The sequence below is a fragment of the Narcine bancroftii genome, chromosome 4 (assembly GCF_036971445.1).
Source record: "Narcine bancroftii isolate sNarBan1 chromosome 4, sNarBan1.hap1, whole genome shotgun sequence".
Taxonomy (NCBI): Eukaryota; Metazoa; Chordata; class Chondrichthyes; order Torpediniformes; family Narcinidae; genus Narcine; species Narcine bancroftii.
The window spans coordinates 194,691,625-194,708,986 of NC_091472.1; the positions used below are offsets into that span (position 1 = coordinate 194,691,625).

General features: G+C 43.5%; 1 protein-coding gene across 3 annotated transcripts in view; it reads right to left on the reverse strand.

The window, feature by feature from the left end:
- Window positions 1-17,362, reverse strand: part of dnah10 (dynein axonemal heavy chain 10) — a 677,292-nt gene that overhangs the window by 63,311 nt on the left and 596,619 nt on the right. For all 3 annotated transcript variants that reach the window (XM_069933473.1, XM_069933472.1, XM_069933474.1), the window contains 3 exons: window positions 16,902-16,997; window positions 8,762-8,933; window positions 7,087-7,218 (listed from right to left, as the gene is read on the reverse strand). In XM_069933473.1, the coding sequence (XP_069789574.1) occupies window positions 7,087-7,218; window positions 8,762-8,933; window positions 16,902-16,997 (400 nt within the window). The remainder of the gene's footprint in view (window positions 1-7,086; window positions 7,219-8,761; window positions 8,934-16,901; window positions 16,998-17,362) is intronic.

The window sequence follows — 17,362 nt, forward strand, 5'->3', positions numbered from 1 at the left end:
GTGACCCACCCAGCACAGCTGGATCTTCAGCAGCGTGGACTCGATGCTGTCGACCTCTGCCAGCTCGAGTACTTCAACGTTAGGGATGAAAGCGCTCCAATGAATGTTGAGGATGGAGCGGAGACAACGCTGGTGGAAGCATTCTAGGAGCCGTAGGTGATGCTGGTAGAGGACCCATGATTCGGAGCCGAACAGGAGTGTGGGTATGACAACGGCTCTGTATACGCTTATCTTTGTGAGGTTTTTCAGTTGGTTGTTTTTCCAGACTTTTTTGTGTAGTCTTCCAAAGGCGCTATTTGCCTTGGCGAGTCTGTTGTCTATCTCGTTGTCGATCCTTGCATCTGATGAAATGGTGCAGCCGAGATAGGTAAACTGGTTGACCGTTTTGAGTTTTGTGTGCCCAATGGAGAAGTGGGGGGGCTGGTAGTCATGGTGGGGAGCTGGCTGATGGAAGACCTCAGTTTTCTTCAGGCTGACTTCCAGGCCAAACATTTTGGCAGTTTCCTCAAAACAGGACGTCAAGCGCTGAAGAGCTAGCTCTGAATGGGCAACTACAGTGGCATCGTCTGCAAAGAGTAGTTCACGGACAAGTTTCTCTTGTGTCTTGGTGTGAGCTTGCAGGCGCCTCAGATTGAAGAGACTGCCATCCGTGCGGTACCGGATGTAAACAGCGTCTTCATTGTTGAGGTCTTTCATGGCTTGGTTCAGCATCACGCTGAAGAAGATTGAAAAGAGGGTTGGTGCGAGAACACAGCCTTGCTTCACGCCATTGTTAATGGAGAAGGGTTCAGAGAGCTCATTGCTGTATCTGACCCGACCTTATTGGTTTTCGTGTAGTTGGATAATCATGTTGAGGAACTTTGGGGGGCATCCGATGCGCTCTAGTATTTGCCAAAGCCCTTTCCTGCTCACGGTGTCGAAGGCTTTGGTGAGGTCAACGAAGGTGATGTAGAGTCCTTTGTTTTGTTCTCTGCTCTTTTCTTGGAGCTGTCTGAGGGCAAAAACCATGTCAGTAGTTCCTCTGTTTGCGCGAAAGCCGCACTGTGATTCTGGGAGAATATTCTCGGCGACACTGGGTATTATTCTATTTAGGAGAATCCTAGCGAAGATTTTGCCTGCAATGGAAAGCAGCGTGATTCCCCTGTAGTTTGAGCAGTCTGATTTCTCGCCTTTGTTTTTGTACAGGGTGATGATGGTGGCATCACGAAGGTCCTGAGGCAGTTTTCCTTGGTCTCAACAAAGCTTGAAAAACTCATGCAGTTTGACATGCAGAGTTTTGCCGCCAGCCTTCCAGACCTCTGGGGGGTTTCCATCCATACCTGCTGCTTTGCCACTTTTCAGTTGTTCGATTGCCTTATATGTCTCATCCTGGGTGAGGACCTCATCCAGCTCTAGCCTTAGGGGCTGTTGAGGGAGCTGGAGCAGGGCGGAATCTTGGACTGAGCGGTTGGCACTGAAAAGCGATTGGAAGTGTTCTGACCATCGGTTGAGGATGGAGATCTTGTCGCTGAGGAGGACTTTGCCGTCTGAGCTGCGCAGCGGGCTTTGGACTTGGGGTGAGGGGCCGTACACAGCCTTTAGAGCCTCGTAGAAACCCCTGAAATCGCCAATGTCCGCGCTGAGCTGGGTTCGCTTGGCGAGGCTAGTCCACCACTCATTTTGGATCTCCCGGAGTTTGCGCTGAAGATGGCTGCATGCGCGACGGAAGGCTTGTTTCTTCTCTGGACAGGATGGCTTTGTAAGGTGAGCCTGGTGGGCAGCTCGCTTCTTTGCCAGCAGCTCCTGGATTTCCTGGTTGTTTTCGTCAAACCAGTCCTTTTTTTTCCTGGAGGAGAAGCCCAGTACCTCTTCAGTGGTATATTAATTGGATTAAAGCATTATATAAAGGACCATTGACGAAAGTGACAGTAAATGGATATGTATCAAAGCAATTTAACTTAAGTAGGTCAACACGGCAGGGATGCCCACTATCACCTTTATTGTTCGCGTTAGCTATAGAACCACTAGCAGAATTGATAAGAACAGAAAATAATATAAAATGGATAAAAATAAAAGGCAGGGAATATAAAATCAGTTTATTTGCGGATGATGTTATAGTATACTTAACAGAACCAGAACTATCAATAAAAGAATTATATAAGAAATTGAAGGAATATGGAGAAGTGTCGGGTTACAAGATTAACGTAAATAAAAGTGAAGCAATGCCTATGAATAATGCGGATTTCTCAAAATTTAAGAAGGAATCACCATTCAGATGGCAAATGCAAGCAATAAGATACCTAGGTATACAAATAAATAAAAACCTCGGCCAACTATATAAACTCAATTATTATCCACTGATGAAAAAATTACAGGACGATTTAGAGCATTAGAAAGATTTACCACTAACACTAATAGGAAGGATAAACTGTATTAAAATGAACATTTTTCCAAGGATATTATACCTATTTCAGGCATTGCCAATACACCTGACAGAGAAATTCTTCAAGGAGTTAAAGAAAATAATAAGGAAATTTTTATGGAAAGGGGGGAAACCAAGGATAGCACTAGATAAATTAACAGAATGGTATAAACAATATTCAAAACAGTAGATATAATGGAAAAAATTTCCTTCCAATAATTCTGTAAAGAGGGACAGGACCAAAACATATGTGTAAGGGAAGCTATTTCCAATTGACATTTATCACATATAGGATCAATATGAGAATAAAAGCGATGGAGTTTATCTTTAGACATATGAGCTCTATGAACAACTTTAAACTGTATTAGTGAATGTTTTGCACATAGAGAAGAAGAGTTTACCAGTCACAGAATTTTATTCCAATTTTCATTAGAAATATGAAGGTTGAGTTCTCTTTCCCAATCATTTTTAAACTTTTCAAAAGTCCCAGAATTTATTTTTGTAATTATATTATATAATTTAGATATCACACCTTTTGGAGGGAATTTTGAATATAGTATATCCTCTAAAACAGTCTTAGTCTCCCGATTGGGAAAAGAGGGTAAAGTCGAAACTAAGAAACTCCTAATCTGCAAATATCGAAAGAAATGAGATCGAGGTAAATCATATTATCATCCCATTACTGCAATTTTTGGATTACCTATGATAGATTTGACTTATTTATCTCTTCCTGCGGATCGTATGATTGCTTTTCTTACACTAATGGCTAGAAGATCTATACTATTAAATTGGAAAGAGGTAAATCCTCCCACTGTTTTCCAATGGTTTACCCAAACCATACTATGTTTAAATTTAGAGAAAATTAGAAACTCTGTCTATGAATCCCCTTCTAAGTTTGAGTTAACCTGGCGACCATTTATTCAATATTTTCATTTGTGGTGAGTTGATCTGGCTCTGTTTTCTTTCTATGATTATGTATGATAATTGGGCTGTAAGATGAGATCGGAGTGATCGGCGTGGTTTAGCTATATCTGTAGGTTTTTTTTAAAGTTTTTTTTAAAGTTTTTTTTAAATTCAGATTTGTTTTTTCTTCTTTTTTGGGGTTTTTTTTTCTCTTTTTTCATATATTGTTATTAATTATATCTTTTTTTTTAGAGATAATTCACACCCTAAACTGATCAAAATTTTTTTTTTATGATATATTTTTATTCTGTAATATTACTGTTTAATATCTCTGTATTAATTCATTACTTACTATGTATTTTTTTATATCTCTTTGAACTGTATGTGTTTATAAATTATAATAATAATAAAAAGATTGAAAAAGAAAGAATGGTATAAACAAGGAGGCTTACAACTGCCAAACTTTAAAAATTATTATAGAGCCGCACAATTAAGATACCTATCAGATTTTTATCAAACAAGGGAAAAGCCAGATTGGACTAGATTAGAATTAGATAAAATAGGGGAAAAGATACCTGAACACATATTATATAAATGGGATGAAAAATTGGTACAATATAGAAGTTCTCCAGTATTACATCATCTACTCAATATTTGGAAGAAGATTCATGTAGAAAGAAATAAAACAAATTATCAATTACCAAAACTAATATTGACGCAAAACAAGTTACTCCCTTTTACAATAGATAACTTTTCCTTTAGAGAATGGGAGAAAAAAGGATCAAAAGAATAGAAAATTGTTTTTCAGGAAATAGATTATTATCCTTTGAACAAATGAAAGATAAATACAATATAACTCAAGATACAGTGCTGGCATATTACCAATTGAGATCCAACTTGAAGGACATATTAGGAAGTAGTCTGAGGTTACTAGAGGGAAGTAACTTTGAATATGTGATTACAGATACAATGATAATCAAAAGATTTATAACAAATATGTATATTAAACTGCAAGAAAAGGAGAATGAGGAAACAAATGGTAAAACTAAACAAAAATGGGAACAAGATTTAAATATAAAGATAAAAAAGGAAACATGGGAGAAGTTATGTTCTGGAACGATGAGAAATACAATAAATACGAGGTTACGTATGATACAATACAACTGGATACACAGGCTATACATTACACCTCAAAAGTTAAATAAATGGGACCCAACAGTATCTGATAGATGTTTTCGATGTAAAAAAGAAATGGGAACAACAATTCATGCAATCTGGACATGTGAGAAAGTAGAAAAATTTTGGGAAGATCTAAACCAAATATTAAATAAAATTACAGAAAACAGTATACCAAAGAATCCAGAGATCTTCCTACTAAGTAACATAAAAAACAAAGAATTTGGAATTGATTTGGAGGATGCACAAAAAAGATTTGTTAAGATAGCTCTAGCCGTAGCAAAAAAATGTATTATGTCGACCTGGAAATCGGAAGATAATTTGAAAATACAACAATGGTATATAGAAATGAATAAATGTATTCCATTAGAAAAAATAACATAGAGTTTAAGAAATAATATTGAAATATTTGAACAAATATGGGAGCCTTACATGAAACACAATAGCGAAAACCTACCGGGGACATTCACTACCTAAATTAACGAAAGGAGAAGGAAATGAAAAGAATTGACTCAGTGGAATTTCTTGTTTATTTTTATTGAATGACAACATTGTTTGACTGGTTTAATGTATCCTAGATTTTGTACTTTAAATGGACGGGAGGGGGGAGGTAGGGAGGGTGGGATGGGAGGAGGGGGGGGGGGGAGAAAATGGCACTGTATATTTTTGAAAAGGAAAAAGTATGTATCATGATTAATGTGGTTTATGGTGTGAAAAATAAAAAATTAAAAAAAAAGATGACAGTCTTGAAAATCCTCATAAATTTTCTGAACTTTAACCTTATCCACAGCCTTAGCAAACTTTTGCCCTATCAGTTTTAATAGTAGTCATTTCATCTTTAATATATTCAAATTGTGAATTAAATTCAGCCTTAACAGAAACAAATTGTTGGTTCATTCGAATAGTCAGTGATTTAATTTGTTCTGAAATTATAGTAAATTGATTTGAAGGATCTACAGATTGAGCAGTAGCTTGAGAGGTTTCAAATTTACCTTCTTGCATAATGTGTACATAATGGGGCCTGTGTCCACGATATACCAATTCCTCTCCCTCCAATTCTTGTAAAGGCTCCTCTTCTTCCATTCTTTTTTCTTCTGTTGATGTAGTAATCTGTTTAATTTGCTTACGGGGCCTTTTGCTTTGCCCTAGTCTGATTAGCGGCACTAGCCGACACGGGTTAAGCAGGCTCCATAGTCTGGTATACAACTGCTGTTTCCGTAGCACACATGCAAGGAGACCTGCGCATGCATAATTGCTCCTGTGACGTTGGTTCAAAAACTCTCTTCCTTATTCCAGCGCAATCTTCGTTAGCTCCCTGGGGAAATGGTGCTGGAGTAACATGGACTTTAGCCATCATCTGTCAGGTTGCCCTCGGAGGGAGAGGAAGCAAGTCGGCAGGATCTATCGCTAAGGTAGGCCCTGTTTCTTCAATCATACTAACCTCTTTAATAGTGTTTTTTTTTGCAGCTTGAGCTTTTGATTTTTTCATAGCCATTGTAAGTAAGGTTTAAGACAAGTTTTAGTATAACCAATTTTTTAGAAAAGTTTCTCCATTCGGGTTTTAATTAATTTTGTCAGGACAGGTGTATCTTCACATCTCCAACCTATGCCTCATGGCATGCCCCTCCATGTATGTGTTTGAAATAACTTTTGAAGTCAATGTAATGTAATTATTATTGTGGTTTTAAATTTCTAAATAAAATATTTTTAAAAGGTTTTTATTTAATTTTGGACATGGTACATCTGAACCTACTTGTGTATGGACGAAGGTTTTCAGGTTAAAAGCCTGCACAGAACTCCAGTAAAGGTAGTTAAAGAACTAATAACTTAGTAACAATGTCTGCTGTGAAAAGAGAGAGATATCAGGTGGAGCTACCAAAAAGTAAAGCATCTTAGAGAAGGCGAAGTACAGCTGGAAAAGAAAGCAGTGATGTCTAAGTTTTAGGTTGAAATTCAGAGTCCTGTCCTCCACCCTGAACATAACCTTTGGTAAGAAATTAAGATGAGGGTAAAAGACAGAGAATGGCAGAGTACAGGAAAGCTGCAAGCTTGAAGAAAGGCGCAGAGAGAATAGGGTGTTGGGCACAAAGTAGGCAGATCCTAGAGAAAGAATAGGTAGGGCCAGGGTGTGGGGTAGCAACGGCCTGAGACACAAGGTGGGCAGAGAAAAATATATGGGGCAGCAGAGTTGTGGTGAACAGGGGAAGTTGTGGGGAGGTCCTGGATGGGGCTTTTTGAATGGGATCCAGGGGATCAATTGGAGGGTGAAGAAGTCCTGGGGATGGGGAAGTCTTGGAGTGTTTCTGGGGATACACTGAGCAGGGTCCAGAAATGGCTTGGCCATAGAATGGGTGGGATTATTTCTGGGTTCCTGGGGTAGTAAACAGCTCAGTATAGGGATAGGATTGTGAAATGATGGCTTATTTTCAGGTTACAGAAACTGAATTGGAATGGAAATAGTAAATGAGCTTCTCTGTGTACCTCACATGACGTCTGAGGACTCAACCACATTTCAATTACAGCAGATATTATACAATGGCACAGTGATGTATATTAATGGAAATACAGTCTTTCACCTCGTAATGTGGGAAGTGAAGGCTGGGTACCTGTCTGAGGCTGCAGATCTATCAGATGTCCCCACATGGAGCGAGCTGCTTGTGTGTAGTAACCAATCTCAGCGTTTGGGTGAAGTCCAAATACCTCAGGACTGTTTGCAAGTGGAAGAGATTCAATTTCATCTGAAAGTTAGAATTTTCTGATGATTTGATACATTTGTCAACAACACCCCTCCACCACAATGAATAAATTACAACACGGGCAAAAGACTTGTATCCTTTCGCCCAACCTCCCTTTCCTTCCTGTAGTTAAAGGTTATGCATCAACTTTGAATCTATTCCATTTGCTTCTTTGTCTCAGACCACCACTTTGAAGAGCCTATTAGGTAGAATTGGCCCTCCACAGTCTGTTTTCTTCCTGTGAGCAGAATTCCCATTGCGGTAGCCAGAAGGAACCAGAAGGAAATACTTAGAGGATGATGGATGACAAAGCCAAAGGCAGCTCCATGATGTATGATGTTACCAGGTAATTTGCGTAACAAAGTTGTCCACCTTGACACTGCTGATCCTTTCCAGACCCTGACCATACTGAATACCATGATAGTAGGTGTCTGCAGATCTTGAGGGAGGATGTTGTCAGCTGGACACACTCCACTCCAAAAGGGCTTACAGCATCCCTGGCAATCACACATGCTTTCTGAAAAGTAATGCTTCCAAATGTGGAACCATCCATGTAAACCGCATGTACCCTGGGCATGGTGGCACCGCTGGAGCAGCTTTAACGGCAACACTACCACCGATACGGACCCACGCAGTAGAGACACAGTGCTCTTCCGCAAGGTTATACTGCCTAGTCCAACTGACAGAGACAGCTGATGGTGCTTTATTTTAAAAATCCACGACCATGAGATCTCGGCCCAAGGTGGTGGCACCTATGTTTGGCAGTGGTCACGAGGGGTTGCAGACTCCAGGGAAGCAGAGGACTGTCGCAGGGCACCAGAAAACTGGAGACCATCCCCCATTTGAGACGTAGAAGCAGAAGAGTTGAGCCTTCGGGACCGTGACCATGGTGGTAGAACAGGAAGGGGCTCAGAGGCTGAAGAACACAAGATGGCAGGCTGTTGGTGACTCAAGGTGAGGAACCCATGCAAGCTGTGGGCTGCTGGTGATTGCAGTCAAAGGACTTGCACCAGGTTGTGGTCTGCTGGAGAATGACCGAAAGGGTATCAGTTATTGGAACCAAGATGTGAGAGGGTGTTAAGGCCACTGACAGCTTCCCAATCATGCCAGAGGTTTTGATCTGAAGCTTGGGTTGCCGATGGTTTGGACTGAAGGCTGTGTGGCTGCAGAGGCTGTAGGACCAATGGAGGTAAATCCATGGACACCTAGTGACTCTTGGGGGATTTTATTTTGCTTCTCTTTCTCTGACTGAAGGGGTGCCAGGCAATTTATTGCTGATGGTGAATTTTTATCTACCTTACAGTAGACAAAAGGAAATTTTATGTAATATTACATTTTCTGTTTTATTACATGACAATAAAAGAATCTTAAATCTCGAAGCATTGCGCCATTAGCCCTTTCATGTCTAATATTATTCTGACAGGATGATTGATCTCAATAGGATGCATAACATCTCAGTAGCATTGAACATAATCTGTATGGCCCACAACCTGCCATGGTCCTGGCCATCCACGGACAACCCCTAAATTGTATGGTAACTACTGACCAGTATAGCTTTCTTTATTCCCATCATCTGGGATTCTGTAGTCGACCTCGTCATTGTGAAAGAAGTGAAATGGCTGGAAAGTGTCAAAAATGAAGTCCCCCAGATATTCGTCCATGTATGTGGTGAGGATGCAGCGATCAAAGCTGTCGATGCAACGTCCCCCGTACATCACCTGGGTGGGGGGGGGGGGGATTTCAGAGTGAAATATTAGAACAACACAGCCATCTGAGCTCTGCTACCAAGGCACAGTTTACTGTACAACAGAGGCACTATATTAACAATAACAGCCACATCAGAAGTAGTACCTGTCACGACACGTGCACAGTTATCATCAAAATAGTCAGTCGTTTTAATATAAGTTGACAAGTGGTTATTTTTTATATTCTTTTCCATACCTGGCCAGGAATGAGATGGAAACCTCTGTCCTTAATGGAGAGAGCAGTGAAATTAGATGACAAAATTGAACTTGGCTGCTAGTTTCCACTGAGATTATCTCACAGAATTTTAAAATCTAATGAGACAATAACCCTATCTGAAGTAACTAGGATGAAGATAAACAAAGGATGGTTTAGAAGCCTTGTAAGTGGGTGAAGAGCTGGAGACAGTGGAAACAACAGAGAGGAAGTTGTGAAATTGCTCCTTCCACAGTACAGCACTTCCTCAGAACCACCCCCTCCAACACAGTGAATCTACCTCAGTATGGCTCCTTCCACAGTACAGCACTCCCTCAGAACCACCCCCTCCAACACAGTGGATCTACCTCAGTACTGCTCCTTCCACAGTACAACACTCCCTCAGAACCACCCCTCCAATACTGCGGATCTACCTCAATACTGCTCCTTCCACAGTACAGCACTCCCTTAGAACCACCCCTCCAACATTGCAGATCTACCTCAGTACTGCTCCTTCCACAGTACAGCATTCCCTTAGAACCACCCCTCCAATATTGCAGATCTAACTCAGTACTGCTCCTTCCACAGTACAGCACTCCCTTAGAACCACCCCTCCAATACTGCGGATCTACCTCAGTACTGCTCCTTCCACAATACAACCCTTCCTCAGAACCACCCCCTCTAACAGTGCAGATTTAGCTCAGGACTGCCCCTTGCACAGTACAGAAAGTCAATCCACAGGTTTTACAGCAGATATAGAAGCCCTTTAAATTAACATCAACGCCGACCAAATTGCCTGCTTGGGCTTGTAATGACCCCTACTGACCTACTTGGTTGATTCAGTAAGTTTAATGTGTTTTGGATACTGTAGAAGGTTGTCAGAGGTTGTAACATGATAGAGACAGGATGCAGAGTTGGGCAGGGAATTGGCAGTTGGAGATTAATTTCCCTAAAATGTGAAGAGATACACTTTGGAAGATTGATCTGAGGACAAATTATTTGTAGAATTCTTAACAGTGTGGAGGAACAGAGGATCTTGGAGTCCAAGTTCATACATCCTTTGAGGTTGTCACATAAGTTGATAGTGTGGTTAAAAAGGCATAGGCTTTTTAGGTCCTCATTATTTTGGGGACTGAGTTCAATAGCCTCCTTATAAGAAGGCTGCGGAAGTTTTAGAGATAGTGAAGGGGAGATTTACCATGATGATGCCTGGATTGGAGAACTTGTTTTACACAAATGGTTTAACAAAAGGCTGTTTTCTTCGGAGTAATGGAGGATGAGAGACAACACCAAAATGCCATTTAAGATGATGAAAAGCATAAAAAGAGTGCGCAGGCAGCATCTACTTCCAAGGGCAGTAATAGGCAATGCCAGACGAACATATCCATTTCAAGTGAGTGGAGAAAAGTTTAGTGGAGATGTCAGAGGTAGGATTTTTACACTGAGTGTTAGGTGCCTGGAATATCATTGCCAGGTGGTGTTGGAGGCTGGTACAATAGGGTCATTTATCACTCTTAGATAGGAACAATGATGGAAGGAAAATGGAGGGTTATGGGTGCGAGGGAGGAAAAAGTTAGATTAATATGGAGTAGGCTTTTACCATATAGATCAGCACTATGTTGTACTGTGCTGTACTTTTCTATGTTATATTCAGTCTCTTATTATAACTCAAGAACACCAGTCCTGGTAACATTCTTATGAACTTTTTCTGGACCCTTTCCTGTTTAATGACATTCTTCCTATAATTGAGCAGTGATGATGGCACACAATACTCCAAGAATAGTCTCACCAATGTCTTGTACCATTGTAACTTGATGTCCCTAATCCTGTACTCAATGCCATGACCAAAGTAGGCAAATATGCCATTCCCTTCTTCACTTGTCCACCTGTATCACCACTTTCTGGGTACTACATCCCCCAGGTGCCCGCCATTCATTGTGTAACTCCTAGCCTGTTTAACTTTCCAAAGTGTATTACTTCACACTTGTCCAAGTTAAATTGTCTTTCCCATTCTTTGGGACACCTTTTCTATTTGATCTAGTTCCTGTCGCAATCTCAGGTGACCATTGTCACTGTCCACAGTATGAGAAATAGTACAGTCATCCACACACTTGCTCCCATCCAAATTATTCACACAGATGACAGAGACCACAGTGAACCAGCACACCAATTTTCAGACTTCTAATCTTAAATGCAGCCCTCAACTCTACCCTCTGACTTCTTCCCTCAAGCCAACTTTGAATCCAATTGGCAAGCTCAACTGGATCCCATGTAATTTCAGCTTCTGTACCAGGCCATCCAGTGGGACCTTGTTAGAAGCCTTGCAAAAGTCCATTGCGACAACACTAGCACTCTGCCCTTGTCAATCCTCATGCTCACCTCTTCAAATTCACAAAACACGAGTTCCTACGCAGTCTCAAAATTAGCCATCCACCAATCTTCTGCTACATCACTTGTAGCTAACATTGATAACAATTCTCTGCCAGGGCCCCAGCAATTTCATCCCTTGCTTCTGACAATATTGTCCCTTTCCTACATTTGGTCAGGCCCTGGAATTTATCCACCTTGATGCGCTTCACTACTCCCAAGCCCTCTTCTTTTGTAATGTGTTTCAGGATCACTTCTCTCTTTGCTGAATTCTGTAGCTTCCATTTCCTTCTCTGTAGTAAATACAAATGAGACGTTCATTTAAGATCTTTCCAGTCTCCCATCACTCGACACTGATCCATAAGGGGTCATTCTCTTGCTTAATTAAGATGACTGTTCTAGTAACTGCTGCTGCTGCGCTCCTTGTTGATCTGTAGACATCTGTGTTTCCTCTGCGTTGTTCACACATCCAGCCAGTGCGAGATCCCTAGTGGCCAACGAGTCTTCTCTTCCATCTGGGAATGTGACAAAGGTATACTGAGGGTTCGCATGCCTAAACTCCACTTGATCCACCAGCGGGTCCGCCTTGTGGGGTCTGCAGTGCTTCCGGAGGAGAACAGGTCCCGATGTCATCATCCATTTAGGCAGCACTGTGCCCGTTGTGGCTTTTCTTGTGAAAGAAAAGATATGTTCATGTGGGGTCATGTTAGTGGCAGTACACAACAAAGAACGGATGGAGTGTAGGGCCTCTGGCAACACTTCTTGCCATCTAGTAATAGGCAGGTCTTTTGCTTTTAAAGCCGAGGACTGTTTTCGAGATAGTGGCATTTTCCCTTTCAAATTGTCCATTCCCCCTGGGATTGTAATCTAGTGCGGCTGGTGGTTGGGGGCCCATTGGGTGTAGTAAGCGAACAGCCCCAAACACCTATTATTTTGCTCTTAACATACATGTAATGCATTATATTTGATTTTGCTCAGCACATATATATATAATGCGTTGTAGCGGGAGCTAAATGGAGTCAGTACTCAGTGGGCTTGTCTGCACTCCAGTTGTTTCTTGAAACTTCCTGCGCTGCGTCTTATAAGGTCATGGATAAGTCCCACCCTTGCACCTGATACGATGTCGTCACGTAGCCCTACTCACATATGGACCCGACCCAGCCAGTGGAAAAGACAACCCTAGCAGCACTATCTTGACACGGCTGCTGTGTTGCTGCAACCGTAACATGTGGAGCTGGTTCACCTGCCATCACTGATGTTCACTGCCACACAACCCCCCGAACCCTGCCATCACTGATGTTCACTGCCACACAACCCCCCGAACCCTGCCATCACTGATGTTCACTGCCACACAACCCCCCCGAACCCTGCCATGACTGATGAGAACTGCCACACAACCCAACCCCCCCGAACCCTGCCATCACTGATGTGCACAGCCACACAACCCCCCGAACCCTGCCATGACTGATGAGAACTGCCACACAACCCACCCACCCCGAACCCTGCCATGACTGATGTGAACTGCCACACAACCCAACCCCCCTGAACCCTGCCATCACTGATGTGCACAGCCACACAACCCACCCCCCCCACCCCCAGAACCAGCAATAGCATGTTGTGTCCCTGAGTCCTGTGTCAGTTTTGCTTCAGGGGTCCTGCCCCGACGCTTGGCATAAGGCGACAGGCTGGCTTAGTTTGAGATATGCAGGCTTCAGGTGGTCAGCTAAGAGTTCCTCCCTGCCCCCATTGTCCAAAGTGAATGTCTTATCATTCCTGCTGACCACCTTGAAGGAGTCTTCATAGGGCCTTTGGAAGAGGGTGCAATGCGCACCTCGGCGAATGAACACATAGTTGGTTGTCATTAAGTCTACGGGCACCAAGGTGGGATGGGATGAGGCAGTGGTGCAAGGGAGCCCAACCAGTCTCTCAGGTTTTGCAGCACTGCCCTTCCTTCTGTGTTTGTGCCCATGGTGGCGGGGAGGAATTCCCCTGGTAGAACCAAGGGGCCACCATATACCAATTCAGCTGAGGTCCTCCTTGGGTGCTGTCCAGAAGCCAAGGAGCACCCAGGGGTGTTCATCCACTCAGTTGGGTCCGGTCAAATGGGCCATGAGCACAGACTTAAGGTGGTGGTGAAAGTGTTCTACCAGGCCTTTGGACTATGGGTGGTAGGGAGTGGTGTGGTGGAGTTTTGTACTGAGGAGGGAAGCGAGCTGTGTCCACAAGGCCGAGGTGAACAGTGACCCCCGTCCGTTGTTACGTGGCTTGGTGTTCCAAACCGGGATATCCAGTGTGTGAGCACTGCCCTGATGCAGGAGTCTGCAGACGTGTCCTTGGGGGGGGATGGCCTCTGGCCATCTCGTGGCTCGGTCCACCACTGTGAGGAGATATCGGGCCTCATGTGAAATGCGGAGGGGACCACGAATTTTGACGTAGATGTGGTTGAATTTGTTAGTTTGGTGACTCGAATTGCTGGACGGGGACTTTTGCATGTCTGTGGACCTTGAGCAACCTTCTTTAGTAAACCATGCCATACAAACAGTGGCGCAACCATGTGTGCTGTGGTCTTGGTGGACGGGTGGGATAGGTCAAGGATGAAGTGGAAAACCCATCGTATCCAGTGTCGCGGGATGACTGGATGGGGCGGGCCAATGGACATGTTGCATAGCAGGGTGTGTCGCAGTCTGACAGGGGGATATCTTTGAAAAAGAGGCCGGTGATGGCTGTGTGGAAAGCCTGGGTCCCTTTATCATCTTCCTGCACCTGTGTCAGCTTGGAATAGTCTAGGCCCGGAGACAATGACTGAATAATCGGCCTTGAGAGGGTACCGGCAACAACATTTTCCTTGCCAGAGAGGTGTTGAATGGTGGTGGTGAATTCCGAGATGTACATTTTTGGTGTGCTGACCAGGGATTGGAAACCTTGGAGAAAGCATAGGTGAGTGGTGTGTGGCCGAAAACACGGTGAATGGCCTGCCCTCAAGGAAGTAACGGAAGTGCCTGACAGTGAGGTAGAAAGCTAGGAGTTCTCAGTCAAGCGCACTGTATTTTAGCTCGGGGTGGGGGTGGGGAGGGGGCGCAAGTGGTGACTGACGAAAGCCAGTGGTCTCCAATTCCCTCGACCAGGGTTTGATAAAGAGACCCAAGCTTTCCACACAGCCATCACCGACCTCCATTTCAAAGATATCCCCCTGTCAGACAGCGACACACCCTGCTATGCGATGTTGTGGCCAATGCATCAACTGTCAGGGAATTGGGGATGTCTGTTCTGGGGTGAACCAGCAAGGTGGCTTGGGCTAGGTCTTCCTTTGTCCTGCTGAAAGCCATTGTTGCCTCCTCATTCCAGGTCGTCTTTCCGTTTGGAGGTCATCATGGCGAAGGGATGGTGCACGATTTGTGTTGTGGTGGATAAATCGGTTGTAAAAATTGACCACGCAGATGAACTGCTGAAGGCCCTTGAGGGTGGAGGGTCTCACAAACTGCTGAATGGCCTCTACCTTTTCTGGAAATGGTGTAGCTCCTTTCTTAATGATTCCGTGGCCTAGAAAATGGATCACCTCCTGGCCAAACTGGCATTTTACTGGGTTGACCATGAGGCCAAAGTTGATCAGACAGTAGAGTTTGCAGAGGTGGGCTGCGTGTTCCTGGTGGTTTCTTCTGGCAATGAGAATATCATCCAGGTAGATGAAAACAAAGTCCAGGCCCCTGCCCACAGTGTCCATGAGGCGCTGGAAAGTTTGCACCGCAGTTTTAAGTCCAAAAGGCATGCACAGGAATGATGCTGAGCTCTGTTCCTGTGTTGACTAGGAACTTTTGGCCCATGGTTTTGTCTGTGACATGTGGCTGGCCTGGGCATTTCCCAGAAACGTACAGGGCTGCTGGCATTTACGAGTTTCTGCCTCCTAGCGCTGGTGATAGAAACACCATCGTGCCTCTGGTACCTCTGTTGATCTGTGAGGGCGTGGCTTTTCCCTGCTTATCTGGGTTTTGGGCTGTTGCTCCGTCTGGGGATGCGTCAACTGATTTATGGCAGATTCGTTCTCTCTTTTGGTGCGTCAGAGAATGTCCACCTTCACTGCAACCTTTCGGTAGGTCGCTAAAATCTGCATCTGCTAGCAGCAGCAGGATGTCATCGGGCATTTGCTCTAAGAATGTCTGCTCAAACATGAGGTAGGGCTTGTGGCCTCTGCCAGTGTGAGCATTTCATCCATGGAGGTGGTTAGTGTTCTGTCCCCCAGGCCGTCCAGGTGCATAAGCCTGGCTGCTCTCTGGTGTCTAGGGAGCCTGTAGGTACTGATGAGGAGCACCTTCAATGAAAAGTATTTACCTTGCTCTGGTTGGCTGCGGTTTCTTGGTCCAGGAAGCTGACGACATGGTGGAGTCTGAGGTCATCAGCTTTATCTGACGTTGTGCTTCTTCCTGTCCAAACCAAGTGTGTGGGCAAAGCACCCAGAAAGTCGGGAGTTGGAGGGTGACTGCACTGACTGCTCCAGCATCCAGGCTGTTGAGTCCAAAGGCGTCTGGACCCCTTCACCAATATAGTGTCACCAATATAGCAGCAACTAAACAGAGTCAAAAGAACAAGACCCGTACTCAATGGGGTCGTCTGCACTCCATTTGTTTATTGAAGCTTCCCATGTTGCGCCTTATAAGGCCACAGGTAAGTCCTGCCCTTGTGCCAAAAATGACATCATCACTTAGCCCTGTGCGCATATGGACCCGACCCGGCCAGTGGAAAAGACAATCCTGCGGCGCCTTCTTGACGGGACTGCTCCATTGCCATGACTATAACATGCGGTACCTGTTTTTCTGGTGACACTGATGTGCACTGCCAGAGCGTTGTATTTGATTTTTTTGCTGAAGTGTACTGTTACCCTCAAGGGCTTTGTTTATCCTAGCTTCTTTTTCTTGACCACAGTCTCAATTTCTGAATCTTTATCTAATGGCAGACTAAAGGCAATTTCATGCATTTTTATATTTCTGTTTTTAAATGTCAATAAATAGTATCTGATTAGCCAGGTTCCTAATCCTACCAGATCTGCCTTTCACTCGAAGAGGAACATGTTGGCCATGAACGTTTCCCATTTTATTTCTAAAATCCTCCCACTTGCAGCCTGTCCCTTTAAGTGCAAACAGTCTCTACCAATTACCAATTGCAAGTTTGTCTAATGCATTCAAAATTGGCCCCCTCTCAATTTAGAATTTTATCTTGTGGACCAGTCCTATTTTTTATTGCATGAATTCTTTTACTGAACCAGAATATAATATCACATGTCCATATCTGAGAGAGAAACATGTTTCCAGTTGGTTTACATTCATGACATTGTGTTGTCAGTATGATAATTAACAAGACTGAAAAGCATTTGAAAAAGGACTCTGTACCTCGCCAATTAAATACTTTAGACTGCCCCAGGGTATCTTGGTGTCATTCTGTTCATGAGCCTTTGTCAAGTAAGTGCTCAGGATCTCCATGCAGACCTGAGGTGCAGAAAGGTTTAGATGAATTTCCATCCATACCATAGAACCAAAGAACATTACAAAAGAAAAAAAAACAAGCTCTTTGGCACTTCTAGTCTGTGCCTTCACCCAGTCCATATCCCTTCCATCCTTGTACCTATCCAAATTTTTCTTAAATGTTAAAATGAGCCTGCATTCACCACCAGCTGCATACTCCCATCACTTTCTGAGTGAAGAAGTTCCCCTTATATTCCCCTTAAACATCTCCCCCTTCACCCTTAACATCTGTCTTCTGGTTTGTATCTCACCTATCTCAATGGAAAAAAGCCTACTTGCATTTACCCTATATTCGTCAGAATTTTGTATACCTCGATCAAATCTCCCCT